The sequence below is a fragment of the Gambusia affinis genome, linkage group LG03 (genome assembly GCF_019740435.1).
Source record: "Gambusia affinis linkage group LG03, SWU_Gaff_1.0, whole genome shotgun sequence".
Taxonomy (NCBI): Eukaryota; Metazoa; Chordata; class Actinopteri; order Cyprinodontiformes; family Poeciliidae; genus Gambusia; species Gambusia affinis.
In genome coordinates, this window is record NC_057870.1 from 13190143 (window position 1) to 13207244 (window position 17102).

Genomic DNA, 17102 nt, shown 5'->3' on the forward strand with positions numbered 1-17102 from the left:
CCAACCAGAAGGTCAAGAGTGGACAGCTCTGTCACTGAAAAGAGCCCTTTATTGTCACTGCTGACTGATGCATTCCAGCATGGCCTGCACACTAGGGTTTATGACGTAAGAGATTTGACTTTGGGGTCATCATCAAAACAATTCCACTTCCCAACATCTTCAACCAGCCCTCTGTGCTCTATGGAATATCTAAGGTCAAATGATGCCGTATCTCTCTAATGGTGTACACATTTGCAGTTTTAGTGAAAAGCCATTGGGTCTTCCAGCTAGTACATAATGTGTCCCCAATAAAGAAGACTGTTACGTCTTTGTTCTTGCCTACGTGCTTACGTGACGGTGGTGACGTGTATCCTATTACAGCAGACATCAGATACCTCTTTAATTGCTTGTTGGTTAACTTGCTAATGGTTGAAAATGAATCAAAGAAACATTTCCAGTCTTTTTTTCTTTTTTTTTTTTTTTTGCCTGAAAAAATGCTGCACAAAATATTACCAGTAACATTGAATATTAGAGTTCTTAAGTTCTCATGATTGTTGAATATTTATTTCCATTTATTCTTGTTCATATTTACATAAAAAAGCTAACTGATGGTTGAGACGAAATGGCTACCTTGGTTCAAAGTATGCCCCTATTTATAATCAATTGACAGTTAAAACCCTGTTCATTTACCACAATGCTAATAAAAATTCTGGGCTTTTGATTTTTCATCAAAGTGTCAGACATTGCGATTAATAGATGTTTTTTTTTACATCTATTAATCATAATTAATAGATGTGATTTTTATTTTTTACACAAATACAAAAATTTTTTGTAAATATGGGCTGCACAGTGGCACAGTTGGTAGAGCTGTTGCCTTGCAGCAAGAAGGTCCTGGGTTCGATTCCCGGCCCGGGGTCTTTCTGCTTGGAGTTTGCATGTTCTCCCTGTGCATGGTGGGTTCTCTCCGGGTTCTCCGGCTTCCTCCCACAGTCCAAAAACATGACTGTTAGGTTAATTGGTCTCTCTAAATTCTCCCTAGGTGTGAGTGAGTGTGTTTGAATGGTTGTGTGTCCTGTCTGTCTCTGTGTTGCCCTACGACAGACTGGCGACCTGTCCAGGGTGAACCCCGCCTCTCGCCCAGATCGTAGCTGGAGATAAAAACCAGCAACCCTCCTGACACCATTAGGGACAAGGGTGAACAGAAAATGGATGGATGGATGTTGCAAATATGCTTTTAATAAAAGTAACCATATCATGTTGCATATTTTTCTTTCAATTGCATAAATACAGGGAAACTTACATTTTTTACTCAAGGTTGTCATACTCTGATAATCTTCCACTGGACCATGACTAAACATGTCATAATTTAGAAACAATACATTCAGAAAATTGCTGGGAGTGGATATGTGACTGATTGAAATAATTAAAAACACTACAGTTACAACAGCAATAATAACAATAATTTCAGTTAGTTATAATTTGCATACTTTCTAACACTGCTTTGAAAAACTGTGATAAGGACAGCGATGATAACTTTGATTACGAGCCAAAATACACCTCTGACCAACAATTTGTTTAATTTAAAATTAGGACTTCAGAACATTCAGAAGTGCAATATCAGTATCAATATTGCTCCTGGCTAATATATTCCAAGTGTTATGAAGTTCCATTTTTCATTCTACAGATTTCTCACAGCTGAAGACACTGGACACAAACAACATATTCCAAAATGCTAAAGGTCAGAGAGTGTAGGAAGCACAGTTGAGAAAACAGGCATATATTGCACCTGATATCGTCATCGCAGTTTTTACCAATATCATTGCTGTCGAAACATTTTCTACTATTGGGCAGCCCTACTCAAAATATTCCTGTGTTAAACTCTGTTGTGGCTCATTCTGTGTCAGTTGTTCTTGGTTCACAAGACCAGATTCACAAATGTTTCTCAATGTGGGAAGCCCGGCTGAAATATTGTTGCGTTAGTGAGCTTTAGAAAAGATCAGCAGACTCTGCAATCCTCCTCTTTTTTTATCACATTCTTTCTGTTTGCTCTTTTCATTTTCAAAGCACGCTCCACTTTGTTTCTTTTCCACATCTCACAAACAGTTTCTTTTCTTTTTTTAAGAATCACTTACAATCTTAACCTACAACATTTTTAGGTAAAACTAAAATTCCATGTTTACTTTGTGATCAGATTAAAACTAAAAGCAAGACATTTATTGTTTTATAGTGCATTGATAGAGAGCTTAAAATGATGTTTGCTGTTTTCCTATTTAATTCTTCTAAACAGTTCAAATGCAGTTTTGGAGTTGGATTTTTGCAATAAGTACTTTTAGATACAAAACTCATCTAGCAAGAAAATATTTTAGTTTGTTTCTTTCTCGATAGGTAAAATTCTTATTGTTTCTTTATCAATTAGAAATTTCTGTATTAGACATATGATCTAGGAATAAAATTAATCTCTCTCATGCACAGGTTATTGTTCCAAATATCTTCAAACTATAAAACACAATAGGATTACTTTAATTCACTTTTGTCATATTCCGTAGCTACTACAAAGAGTTAAATATACCTGTAGATACTGACTGAATCTACAAGTCATTGTTTAAACTAAAAGGTCGACAAAGTTCTCATGATTCATGAAGACGTGTCATACATGTGGTGAAACTGCCACTTGTAGGTACCTAAACTCATGAAGTACACTGGTTATTATTAGAATCTGTATATTGCAATAGTTGAACTCAATCGATGGGATTCCCAAATGGCGGTTTAGCTTCACCTCTTATATTTGGAAAACTTATTGCAACATAGGAAGTGAACGTGGGAGGTTGATGTCATCGCTAGTTTCGGGAGAACACCACTTGGTCCCCAGCCAGCGTTTACACTCAATCCCGTCTCTGCCAAATTATGTTGCTATTGTGTTCAGGAATGCCCTACAAATCTAACAGACGGCTACGCTAAGATGACGCTGTTGTATATCTTTCAGGTAATCAGAAAAAGGTGAGTCATATAAAATGTAGTTGACAAATTTCATGAGTTTTTTTCCACATTTTCTCACGCAAGCTGGAGTAACAACAAGTGGACCCACTTTCCTTCAAATAAAAACGAAAACATGTTTATAGTAAAATGACTTGTGTATTAGTTTAAATCGTAACTTAAAAACAAGAGGAATACAAATAAAATCCAATGGGACTATAAGATAAACAGTGCTTCCAAACAAAATAATGTCCTCATGCTTGAAGCATTAGTGACATTGGCATGCTGTTTTGGCTGCAATAATTCTGCTATTGTTTGACCCAAGTTGACCTTCATAATTTGACAAGTTGTCTTCAAAAAGCTCTTTCTCACACAGCAGCATGTTCTGATTGCACAACGAGGCTTTACATCACACCCTCACTTTTCCACCTCATTAGTCTACACACCTCTCTTCTGACACAGCTGCTGCCTCTCCCTGCCTGTCACCAGCTACTGGCCATCATTTAGTGTAGATTTTAGACCATTAGGCACATCAGTGAAAGTGTGCAGACAAAGATCTTTGTAAAATGTGTTTTTATTTTTCCCTTTTTTTGGGAACTTCAAGAACCCTATGCCTTGCACAATCTCATTAAGGCAAAGGACAGATTTTTGAACTGTGGGTTAACAATAGTGGGTTTTTTTTTGTTTTTTGGGGGGGGTTTGTTTCTTTTTCTTTCAGCAAAAACAGTCCCAAGGATCTCTTTGTGGTTCAGTACCAGTATATAAGATGTTTCACTGTATTGTGAAATTGCATGCTTGACACAACTTGCGCAAAAACACAAAATCTTGTGCCACTATCTTTTTGAGCAGCAGCTCGTGGGTTCCTGCCTGACATTCAGGAGAAGGCATGATACCCAAATACACAATAAGCATCTGTGTTTGATTGCCAGCTGGGGTCATCATGCAGCGCACCCGCACAGAGAAGAGGGTTTCAGCCACTTCTGTTGAGTGATATCTGTTTGCTGTGGAAGCCAGATGTGATCAGCGATGACATGAAGTTAATGTACATGGCACTGACTGCTTGTTTGAGAAGAACAGAGATTAACAGCCTCCTACTGTCTGCGTTAAGGAATCCTCAGACCAGTGCTGACCTCTGCTCAGACATCATGTCGCTGATGACAATCTTAGCATTCAATGATCTCACCTTTTTGGTGGTCATTTTCCACTTGCTTGTGTCTGTCACCTCTCATTGCTTTTTTTTGTGTCGTTCCAGGATGCCCTTCAAGATTGGACAGCCGAAAAAACAGATTGTCTCTAAAACTGTAAGTCTCTAAAGCAAACATTTAACAGCTGCAGTGGTGTTATTTGCTGTTTAGGTTGTTTTTTTCTAATTTTCACTAATTTAAAAATATATCACACAGATATTGTTATATTAGAGCTAGAGGAATTTTTGGAGAGCAATTTGTCAGAGCCATGTCAGGGGGACAGAGTTGATTACCTTGAAGTTGCACTGAGTGGGTGTTCCCCTTAGTGGCAAAACCACTTCCACTGTAATGGGTTTGTGGCCCAGCAGTCCCTGTAAGACTGGGTTTCCAGCTTCCTGTCCCATCCAAGGTAAAAACCATAGAGTGGGTTCCACGCAGCCCCGTCAGATGATTCACTTGTGACATTGTGTGGACTATTTCCTGTATTGTTTTTGCCCCGTGTTTAAATTCAGAAACCCACAAAACCACAAGACAGGAAGCCATTATGGTTGTGTAACTTGTTCGACATGTTTCAAAGTGGCGATGGACAAGCCATCCAAATGCCTAATTAAGATCAATTTGTATTTCTGTGTAAGTCAACTCAGTATGTCCACTTTCTTCAACAATGCTGTCTGGTTTTCACATTCTGGTGTGACTAGAAATGAAAATGAAATCCATTATAGCAACTAGAAATTTTTCGGTCGACCATCTAAGTAGAATTTAAGGAGAAATTATTAAAAAATAATAATAATTAGTCAGGTAACTGTCCTTTTTTAAATCTTAATTCACAGGTTTAATATTGTTTGACGGTAGATTCAATTCAGGTTGTCACCATTGCTAATGATGGATTTTAAAAAAATGTATCTATCATTTTTTAAAAATATAAATCTAGATGCCTAATTTCCAATAAAGTTGTCTTTTCCCCAGGCGAGCCTAATGCTCCTGAATGGTGGGGAAAAAAAAAAAAAAACAGCCACAATGCATGTTTAAAATGAGTTAATAATCTAATCTAAATTGCAGTAACACCTTTTGAATGCCATACACAACTGCATTATTAATTGTCATATAATTTCTATAGGACAGTCATAGAGCCAGGGTACACCATACTTGGTTCCAGTACGCGTAGCATCTAGAGAACCATCTAAAATTATGCAACAACTGGAGTGCAGAAGCTAAAAACACCTAGTATTATTATTAATAAAGGAGATGAGTGTCTAAATGGACAAACGTTTCTCTATTCAGACACATTTGTCCAAAATATGCTGGTAAGGAAACATAAATGCAACTAATCCCAAAGAAAGTATTGATGATGTATTGCAAAGTAGCAAAATCTAAAAACTTGCATCTGTGAGGATTGTTATTAAAACTGTCCAGGCCGATTGATTTTTAGCTGCTCGATGAATCAATCTGTTTTTCTTCTAACACAGTTAAAGTAGCTTTTGGCCACCTGTTTGCGTGATATTAACTCTTTTCTTTCTTCTGTTCTGATAATTCCTGACAAATTTCAACCTATTGTATTATTTGGTGATTAAATGTAGCTGACTGGTAGACCTGTACACGTGAAAATTTGTCAACATTAATATTTTTAGCGAACACATTTGTATGAATATTTCTTTTTTTAATTTCTTAGACCTTTAAACAATATTTACAGCTGTTTTTCTCCAAACGGCTGTAGGTGCAGAGAAGTCCCTGGCTGTAGTCTGCAGCACTACTAGTGTGTTGGTTTTTTTTTGTGTGTGTGTGTGGGGGGGTTTGCGTGTGCGTGTGTGTGTGTGCATACGTTGCATACCAGTTTGTCTTCTGTCATTGTTTCATTCAAAGCAAGCAGGGCAGATAAAGCGTCTGCCTCACAGTTAAATATGCCGGGTCATATAAGCTTTCAAAAGTGGTTTTAAAGTATTCATGTACTTTAATTTAGCTGGAAAAATAGCAGTTTGGACACTCTGTCTAGCTTTGTTGCAAACCACAGTAACACAAGTACCATGCATGACCATATGATGAGATCACGCCTTGAGGGCCGCTGATGAGCAGACAGAAGTGACAATGAACTGTAGGTTTTTTAAAGCCGCTGAATGCCAGCGTCAGAATCAGATCTGGTATCCGTCTGCTACGTTCTCCAGTGGATAAATGCTTCAGGCTTTAGTTTTAGTTTGCTTGATAAACACTGCCTGTATGTGTTGGTGTGCAGACTTTGCTCAGCCGACCACTTTGTTTTTTTTATTCCATCCGTTTTAATCACCTATCTTTTTAATGTTACATTTACATCTAAATAAATTAAACAAACTCGTAAACAATAAATACAGGTAATAAAAAGAAAATGAATTTGATGCTATAGTTTTTTTCTTTCTTTCTTTTAAAGTTACACTTATTACTGAACTAAGGTCATTGTTTGCTTATATCCCTTTTGGTCTCATCACATTTAACATTCTGAATTTCCACTTAGGGATATTAATCATCGGGAGCATGATATGAAATAAACCTTTATTCAACTTTCTATTTTGTGGTACACAGTAAAGGCTAGAGTTCATTGTAAAAAGTAATCCAAAATAAGACAGTCTTATTAAAGTCATTGGGTTTAATCAATTGTTTGAAAGATTAGATGAGAAAAAATGTTTAGCCAGCCATAGTACGTTATAATTCAACTTTAGCTTGTACTTTATTAGCGTAGAAAACAAAACAGACCGAACACGCAGTTTAGTGTATATACTTACAAGACAGTCACAGAATGATCTTCTTGACAGGATCACTACTCTCCATTATTTTACTGCACCCACTTTCCAACACTAGCATCACATCCACACTGCAGTTTGGTTCACTAAAAACCTCTTTTGCTAAATTAAAAGCGTAACATTCAAGAAATTAATTTAAACCTGTCCCTCTTCTATGGATTTGCACCTGGCATGATAATGAATCACACCCAGATTAAAACTCTTAAAATCTGTTATTGATTCATCGATATCTGTCCTATTGGTTTAATTAATTTTTGATACTATTATATTCTTTTTCCCATTTTAAGTTGATTGCCTGTTATTTCTGTTTTTTTAGGTTGAAAGAGACTTTGAGCGCGAATATGAAAAGCTCCAGAAGTAAGTTTTTTTATACAAGCTCTATCAATAGAGAACATTATTGATATTTTATGTGTAGGATTTTTATCCAGTTGAATTGTATCATTTTAGTATTACCTTTATTTGCAGTAATATTGTTTTATCAATCATTATGATAAAATTAGTAAGGGCAAGTTTGTAAAACAATTTTTTTGTGCCATTGTTTTGCTGAAAGGTGGTTTCTTGCTCACCAAATCTGTCTTCTTTATATTAGTTTTCCTTTTTTTTTTTCTGTCTGAATTTTTTATTGGCTAAATATTTTCATTATAGCGTCAAGTTTGTAAGCATTTTAAGAGTACTGTTCAAATTTGGCTGGTTTTGTGTTGTATACATGATGATGTACAAAGGTCTCTTTGATAATTTTACATAGTTTTAAAATTAGTTAATTTGTTAGAAGTCACTATTTCAGCGTGTTTATGAAACTAAAGCGATAGAAATATGTAGCACTTAAAATCTCAAGATCCCTGCAAGCAGAAACTCCCTGAGGGCCCTGAAAAATGAGTGGGAGCACAGTTTCCACTCAGGTTTTGTTGAGTAGGAGGGCCCTTTATCAGGAAGGTGTGGTACCAATAAACCTTATAGATGAGTCAGAGCTGCGGGCATGTGCAGACATTTAGGTTCTCCACCCTAGAGATCCATATCAACACATCACGGTACATCCATGGTCTACAAGCAAAACACTTTCTGACATTTATCTCATCTGCATTTTGGTCAAGCCATGCCTGCCTTGTGCAACTTTTGGGATGGTTATCAGATAAAAATTGTGGCTTTTTAAAATGATTCTATAATATTTTTTGATAAGTATATTTTATTGGTATTTGTGTTATGACGTTTTTGGTAATGTTATACTATACGTTTGATGGAAATATAAATTTTATAACGATTTGCTGTTAACAGAAAAATCAGCAAACCACTTGTTGAGAACATATGTACAACCGTATATGTAGCCACATATAAAATAAATTAGATAAACTGTTGTATAACACTGGTACAATAGGTTTTGAACTTGATTTTGACCTTTAATTTAGTTATTTAAATCTAAAATGTCTTGGGGGTTTTTTTACAGCCTGACATACAGCATATATGAATTCATAAATCACATCCAGTCTGATGCAGGAAATATTGACAGCAAGGCTTTAAACAAAAGGCCCTTGCGCATCATAAGGTGCCCCAAAGATAACATTCCTCTGTCCCAAGCTATGTTGAGTGATGGTTTAACTCCACCCACCGACTGACTAACAAATGATGACAGTAACCATCCGATCTTAAACAGAGCAGTAGATCAGAATCCACAATGATGGTTTAAAATAAATCTGACATGCATTTCCAAATACTCTGGAATCTCCACTACATCGGACGCCACCCAGGGCATTTGTGCTATGAATGTTTTAAAAAATGTGTTTGTGTGATTCCGGTCTTTTAATAAGTGCAGTTTCATAAAGATTGAGGCTGCACAGGCCTACCATGGGCACATTGGTGCAAAGAGTAGCAGGGTTACCAGTAGGTCACTGCATTCTCTTCTGGAAAGAGAGTCAAAGCTTTCACCTGGTAGACATCCAGAAAGATTCGCTTACTGTCACCGAGTAGAGAGGACAGCAGTATTGTGGAGACATTGTAATGGAGGAGGTGGCAGTAGAAGACAAAAGTGTGAGTGTATGGACACTGGTCTTAAGCATTTCTGGCTTATTTATACAACAAATCTGTTTAACTGGTTAAATGTCCACAGCATTTAATCTCCTGGGGTTTTTTTTGTAACTGCAGATCATATTCCCTGCTAATTTTCATTAGCGATATCCTGTATTTATATTTGCAAACAGCATTTGAACCCATCCAGTCCATGCTGAATATCACACAGACAGGTTACAGAGGTTGCATTCAAATGCAAAGTTAAAATCTGCCAACCTTAGTGAAAAGCTTTAATTAAAGGAGCCAAGGACTTTTTGCTTTCAGGGTAAATGCATAAAAAAGAATGTAAAATAAGAATATTTTTTAGCATTTATGTTCTGAAATGCAGATTAACATGATCACAACTCACGCTAATCCAATAATCCAGGATTGTGGATTATTTACACATTTTAAGTGGAGCAAAAGTAGTATTACAAAATCTCTTTTAGTTGGAAGTGATTTGAATTTGACGTCAGAGTGTAAACGCTATTGGGGTATAGAATAAAGATTTTGTGACATTAACTTCAAGACTTTATAGCCAAAATGTGCCTTTTGCATTTCTGACCTTATGTTGCTCTGTTTCCAGTTTAAAGAATAAATAAGTTTTATATGATAAGATTTTTCTGCTTTTTTTCTTTGCATTTAATAGAGTGGGGTGCTTAAAGTTGTTGCATTTAAAGGGATATGTGAAGAAAGCCGTATTTCTTTAATGTTTACTGCAATGTCAGTTGCAATTTTCTTCTAGCAGGTAGAACGCAAAATACATGTAATATATTAGCTGCTTGGAAAGATTACCCATGGTTTCTTGTTTTGATGCTGCTTGGTTGTACATTCAGATGTTCTCAACAGGTGGTTAATCCCAGTTAAATTTTCACACAGGGCTAGAGTCGTTTGCTTTTTTAAATTTGTAATTGAATTCTTTGTTTGTTTACTAAGGTTAATTTTCTCTGATATGAAAACCTGTTTGATGACCTGAAAGCACTTAAGTGTGACAACAAAGCAAATATAGAAGAAATCTATAATCAGTCAAATACCTTCACACAACGCTGAAAATAAATAAACATCTGCAAATAAATAATTAACAAATTGTAATGATTTTATAAGTATTTTTTATATCATTCATGATTATATTAAGCACCTGTTAATGTGTTGATTTACCTTTCTATAAAATTATCTGTCAGCTGCTGGATATTTGAAGCTCTCAAATGAGCTCCTCCATTTTCGAGATCCAATTTCTCAAAGTTTTTGCATTTTTCTCAAGTTCTTACACGAGAAATCCAACATTTTAAGGCAGCAGTTATGGTGTTTTTCATTTTTATGATATAGTCCTATAAAACGATGGAAGGACTGATGGAAGTGAGCCCCTACATCATTGCATTTTTTGTCAAATCAAGAGAAGTGATATGATAGCGGCCTCTTGGGAGATCCTAAACCCCCTTTTTGCCTTAATTGATATAATGAATGGCATGTGTTTTCATACTCAGTAGTCTGGTAATTGCCTTTTTTAACAGCATCAGTGTAATATGTGGAGTGGAATGATTGAAGATGTTAATGTTATAGAGGAGAAATGTAGTTTTCAGTGCTAAAAAGATTCCCTGTACTGTTAATTAGCCAACAGATTTTATGCGGAGGCAATGAAATGTTTAATTTTTTTCTTGAACTATGTTTTGTTTTAAATTAGTTTCATTTTCTATGTTTCATCTGTTTTGATTTATACATGGACAAGTGAAAAATAACTTATTTTCTACATAGATTTTTTTTTTCCTGCACACTTGGTCCCAGATATAAATTTTTATTGTAGTAGATGAGGAGTTATCTGATAAACATTCTGTTTCTTGTCCAACAGGCTTGAGGATCAGACAAAGAAGCTTCACAAAGACATGAAGAAAAGCACAGAGGCTGATTTAGGTGTGTTCTTGTAAAATACTTGTCTTATCATTAGATTTTCCATTCAGATCCATTCATTTGTTAGCCAACATACTGGAGGTTACTTAGCAGGTTTTACCAGGATCTCGTAACATTGAAGTGGTTATTTTTCTTTCTTTTCTTTTTTTTCTGTGGTGTGTTAACAACGTGACAAATGAAACAAAAGGCACTTCAGTCTAAATCTCCCTTTTCAAGCTCTTCCACAATCTTGTTGCCATTGTATTTCGTCTTACATTTAGTGCACTGCTCAGTTATAGCTTTGATTTGTATATCGTCTTTGCAATCATTTGTTTTTGCACTTGTCTGCAACAGCAACCATGTTTACTCAACATGTATTTGCTTTTTTTTTTGTTGGTTTTGGATTTGTGTGTTTGTGAAGTAGCAGTAGAAATGGCCTGTGGTAAGAAGTCGGTTGTGGGGGCGGCGGAGCAGGAACGGATAGAGGAGCAAGAACCTCCTTCATTTCCTCTCCTTTGTGCTCTGGAATATGGATGTTTGCATCATCAAAGTGTCATAGCTGTCAGGGCCTCATTATTGCTAATGGATTCCATGTGCTGCTCAGGTCCCATCTCCACCAACTGTTAACCCAGCAAAGAACTGGACCTGCCCTGAATGTCAGCGCTGTAATAAACAGATGACTGTTGGTTATGTTAGCCATCTTTTCTGTAGTCAAAGGTAGCGATAGTCTGATCACATATATATGATCAGGGGAAATGTTAGGGTTACATTTTGAAATTACAAAGGATTAGTATAGCGGCAATGGTAAAATGAGTTCCAGAAGTACTCATACTATTCACATGTTCACATTTTGTCACATTGCCCTACTTAATTTTCCATGGACAGACTCAAACTCTGCTGACCTGGTCTGCAGCCCGTAGTTCTTGTCACACGCAGCAGCCTCTGTGAACTCGGACTACCATTGCCAACTGCAGTCCTAGGCGGTTGTGTCTGAGTCTGCCCATGGAGCAAGTGACTCAGTACAGAGATGGGTAAATAAACATGGAGGATTGCCAAAATGGAGACCTGGCCACCCAGCTAGAAGGGAAAATCCCAGGGCAGTGACAGCTGCGTGGATAAGACTAAGTTTTCACAGAAAAATGTTTACATCAAGCATCTTGTGTGAGCTGTTTCATTTTTTTCCATTCTGACATTTTATATATTAAAAATTACTAATAATTTACCCAAGTTCTCCTTAGGCCACCTTTTGAATTGACTCTTGAACTGACTTCAGAAATGGGACAGTAGTTATTACAATCGTCTTCCGGGGGGAAATGCAACGAGCATAAAGCCGGTTTCAGTGCAGGTCTTCTTTTCACCCTGTAACCTCTGTGCACATTTATCATAACAGCACCAAACAGCCACCAAACCAGTTTTAGCATTTATTTGTATAATCTTCTCCACCTCCGAGCCAAAGGGAAAAAAACGCTTTTCTCAGCAGCTATACATGGCCTCATGGAGACAATCAACCAATGAAAACATTACAAATCCCATGTTTAACTCATTGTTTCACTACTAATCTACCTAATTTAGGATAAATAAAATACAACACAAAGTTAAGTTTACTAAAAAGTTGAATTAGCAGTGGATAACATAAACTCACCATCACTTTATCTCCCCACTATTTTGATATCACCCATCATCGCTTAAATCAGACATTGGGATTAATAATTAATTGGCACACTGCATGTTGTAAAAATCTGTCCTAATCAATTAAAATGGAGATATTAGGACACCTGTTTGCAGATATAATGAAATGGGATTTGTTTTTGTAAACTGTCTCCCTGCACTTTGATTTTCTCCAAAAACTGAAAATATGACAGTGGGAGGATGAAACATTTAGTCCAAGAGACATTTTTAGTGATGTGGTAATCTGGCTCCATGCTGGTTCTTTGGCTTCAGAAAATCAAACTGGTTATTTTTATGTAACCAGTAAAGAACTGACTAAACAGTCCTGGTTTTTAGCACTGGAATGAGCCTCTTTGGTAGGAAAGAGAAAAACCCTAAAAGAAGCCCTAATCTGAAATGTGCTCTGTGTCTTAATAAAGTGCCATGTGTGCAGATTAACAGTAAATTTTGCTGTTAAGAAACGTGGCAAAGATTTTTGGTGAACTGGTGAATATTTAAAACGGCAGGCATCCCTGCCAACTTCTGATTTTTTTAATTTTTTATTTTTTTTTACAATGGGGGGCAGCATTGTTGCCATCTTTCTTTTGCTTTCACTGAAGCCTTTAGATACCCTCCCACATACAGGATTTATACACTGAAAAAAAAAAAACGCTTAAAGCCTTTTTGACACAGTTATTTGGCAATGTTTTAACAGTGTTCTCTGTCTTGTGTATGTATGGCTGTCAGCCATGTCTAAAGCAGCAGTGAAGATCTCTGCAGATCTGCTGAGCAACCCACTGTGTGAGCAGGACCAGGCCTTCTTCGACTCCATGACTGCTTTAGACACAGCCATGAAAAGGATGGATGCATTTAACCAGGAAAAGGTGAGATTCATCCCTACTAAATTTTCCCTGTGTTCACTGTGCATTCACTATTAAAATGACAGTTTTATCAGGTGTAGTATTTTTGTTAGACATGCATAAGCGAAAACTGGACAGCATTCTGTTAAATTTGGATGTTTTTATATTTATCTATATTGTGTAGCCTGTGGGCTAAAAACCATTTCTCTGTGTTCCCTCCTTTTGTGTGTGTGTTTTTTTTTTTTTTTTGAAAAGTATCTATTGTATTGTGCTTTAAAAGCTCAAGGTGCTGGTTATCAGCTGCAAGACTGATGTTTGTGACTCACTGGTGTCCAAAATAACTCAACAACAATGGTGGGGCTTTGTCTAGGGAGGAAAACCTGCTACAAAACTCATAGGAGTTACTCACTGCCTATATGTTACTTCATATCTTTTTCGTATTTGTATATCATCAATTAAAAATAGTAGTGGGACTTGATTAAAATTATGAGCGAGTTAATTATAGGGTCTATAATTAATTGATTCCATTTTCATCAAAACTTGTTGGCAAAATAAACAACATTTTCAATTGAAAACCCCCTTTTTACTACTAAATTGTTGACTAAATAGACATTGGAGATGACCAACAAAGATATTTGTTTTTAATCTATTATGGGTGCACAGAGCGATCGCACTCATTCAGCTTTCAAGTGTTTTTGTAAGCCATGATCATTCATGGAAATTCTTTAAAAAAATTAAATACTCCTTTAGAATTGCAGACTATGAACGCTGACATCAACTTTGAGGAGGCTGTGCTTGTTGCAACACATTGTACATTGAGTTGGTGTTTTAGGCTTGAGTAGCTTTGGTTACAGGCTAACAACTTATACATAAATAGTCTCTTCCAGCGTCCCATCATATTGTTTTCTTTGAAGCAAATATTAAATCCCAAAGGGTCAAGAGAAGTGACTTTGTTGACCATCGCTGTTTGCGAACATCAGATTTGCGATTTATACCACAATATCTTTGTTTTTAAACATTTTATAGGTCTTGTATAATATTTAAGTTTTCTGAGAAACTGAACTTTGAGTTTTGATTAGCTGTAAGCCATAATCTTATGAGAAATGTACAACCCTGTATTTACAGAATTTACAGATCTGGAAAATATATTTAATGTATATTCTCACCGTTTTCCATAGTTTCCTCACAGCTAATCTGAGATTGATAGATAACTTTCCACTGCATAGAGTCGTCTTGGTTCCCCTTCCACAGTTTTATTTCCATTGACCTCTTCTGTATATTTGCCCGGCGTTCTCCAGTTTGTGATTATAATCATTGCCACAGGTACTTATAATGTGAATCAGTGTAGCAGTGCATGTCTGCATCCTTAAGGCAGTTCTCTCTGAAGGGTAGACACTTAAACAGCAAACAATACAGGGCAGAGAAGGGGAGATCATAGAAAGGTATGTACTTTTTTTTTTAAAGCTTTGTTTCTTGACTCATTGCCCAGCCAGAAGGTGTTCAGGGCTTTTCACATTGTTATATTTCCTTTCGCTTCCATATTTTACTGTCAGCCAGAATGACTTTATACTGCAATGGTAAACCACAGGGAGATAATAATAATTATCTTTGCAAATAGTAGATAATATAACTCTTGCTAGAAACCATCACGTAATATTACAAGAGTCACAGACTCATATGTCACCTGTAAATGTACATATATGCTTTTGAGGGCATGGTATGTTTTTGGTGATTTTCTTTTTCCTTTTTGTTTTGCTTCTGGAAAATCAAACCAATGATAACATATTAGAGGGAAACAAATCAATACAACAAAGCAGACACTTTTTCAGATTTTGCTTTTGACATTAAGTCTTAAAAATGTATGTATAAAAGTACTTTTGGTTAAAAAGGCCTTACAAATATCAACTTCACAAAAACTCTTATGCAACCAGTTACTGTGCAGCAGGGATTAGACAGAACTAAGAGTAAAAAAGTAATGCGTAATCAAAAGAGTAAAACCATCCTGTTAATTGGTATGATTAGATCAAACTTAGGATAAAACCGATTTGTAAAACTCAATAAAATACTCTGCCCTGCGACAGACTGGCAACCTGTCCAGGGTGAACCCGCCTCTCGCCCGGAACGTAGCTGGAGATGGACACCAGCAACCCTCCCGACCCCTCTATGGGACAAGGGTGAACAGAAAATGGATGGATATAAAATACACTAAAGCACACAAAAGTAAAAAAAGGAAATATTAAATCAATATTAGCAAGGGCTCCATCACCTCCGTTTGGCTCTTTGAACATTTAAAAGCATCTTTTTGCTTGAGTTCACTGATCTAAACCAAACCTGTTTTGTGTAAAAAGTGCTGTCTGGATTTTTACATGAACTGGGTTGTGGTTCTGGCAGAGGCCTCCAGGTGTTGTTATATTTTGATAAATCTACATGTAGAGCAACAACAACATTGCAGGAAGGGATTTATCAGCACACACTGAATCCTCTATGTGAACCAGCCAACGAAGCTGCCTTATAGTTATTTGTTGTACAACGTTGCTCTTGTTATGTTATCCAGTACCGTCTTTCGTCTGTTATTCGTTGACAGAGTTGTATTTATTTTTCTTAAGACATGTAAGTTAAATAAATTGTTATTTAAGTTAATAATTTCACATGGGCCTTAAATGTAGATTTTACAAAGCTTTATTTTATGTCTACTGAAACCTGTCGTAACCAGGAATTGCATCACAAAGTTAAGTAATGCGATTTAACTTTAAATATTGGATGTAATCCAATATCAGGATTTTTTTTGTTGCTGTTATTTGTCCGGGTCCAAATAAATAGAAAGTGTCTTCAGTGTTACAGTGGAAGTTGTTTTTTTTTTTTTTTTCTTTCCCCTACTGAATATAAAACTTGTAGAAATTAAGCTTGGCGACAAGCAGGAGGCAATTATTCACTTTTGTCCCCAACCTTGCTGCTTCAGCTTTACCATACCAGTCTTTCAGACAGCCCATAGTCACACTTCATCAAATTTTACTGGAGCCATTTTGAGTAACTAGACAAAGTAAAATGTAGGTTGGACAGTGTGGTTTGTGATCTGGGGTGCGAATGTCCCAGGACTCGACTTGGTAGAGAGCCCTAGAGATCGCTCCTGCTTGGACCGTGTTCAAAACACAAAGCTTATTATTTTATTTTTCAACTAAAAGACGGAGAAGTGCCATTTTTATCTGCATTTCTTCTACCATTAATTTGAAAGTACAAACTGCAAACTGATGCTCACTTAATATTTTTCATGTTATTAAAACACACAGTGAAAAGCATTTTCAGCATCAGGACAGGACATTACGCTGATGACACAGTTATAGTATTGTCTTTTTTGCTCTTTGAGTCTCAACAAGTGAAAATCTATTAGGGTTCTGCTCCAGATTTGTACCCGTACTGCTCGTCTATCCTCTTAAACATTGGCTCGAACTGAGCTAAAGGCAAAATAGTGATTGTGAGAACTTTCTGGTCAGTCCAAGAGTGTGCATCACCTCTAGGTTTGCAAGGTGTTTATAATCCAGCGCCGCTCTCCAGAACACCACTCTGACTTCTCCCTTCAAGCTGGCGGTTGGTTCTGACGGCACAAACGGCAAACCTTGTTGCTCAAGCAAAACAGACACAAAAGCAATCCACCCTTTGCTCTTCTCCGCGTTGAGACGAGATGTTGCGCCGCAGGGCTCGCGAGTGAGAAAGCCAGCAGATAAAACGTGCAGCGATAATGAAGGCAGCAGTGGCCCAGGTCTGTGTGT

At 36.7% G+C, this 17102-nt stretch overlaps 1 protein-coding gene across 1 annotated transcript in view; it reads left to right on the plus strand.

Annotated features, from left to right (window-relative positions):
- Window positions 1-17102, plus strand: part of bin3 (bridging integrator 3) — a 34247-nt gene that overhangs the window by 2311 nt on the left and 14834 nt on the right. Inside the window, exons 2-5 of the mRNA XM_044111165.1 lie at window positions 4205-4253; window positions 7221-7261; window positions 10791-10852; window positions 13223-13359. Of these exons, the coding sequence (XP_043967100.1) occupies window positions 4205-4253; window positions 7221-7261; window positions 10791-10852; window positions 13223-13359 (289 nt within the window). The remainder of the gene's footprint in view (window positions 1-4204; window positions 4254-7220; window positions 7262-10790; window positions 10853-13222; window positions 13360-17102) is intronic.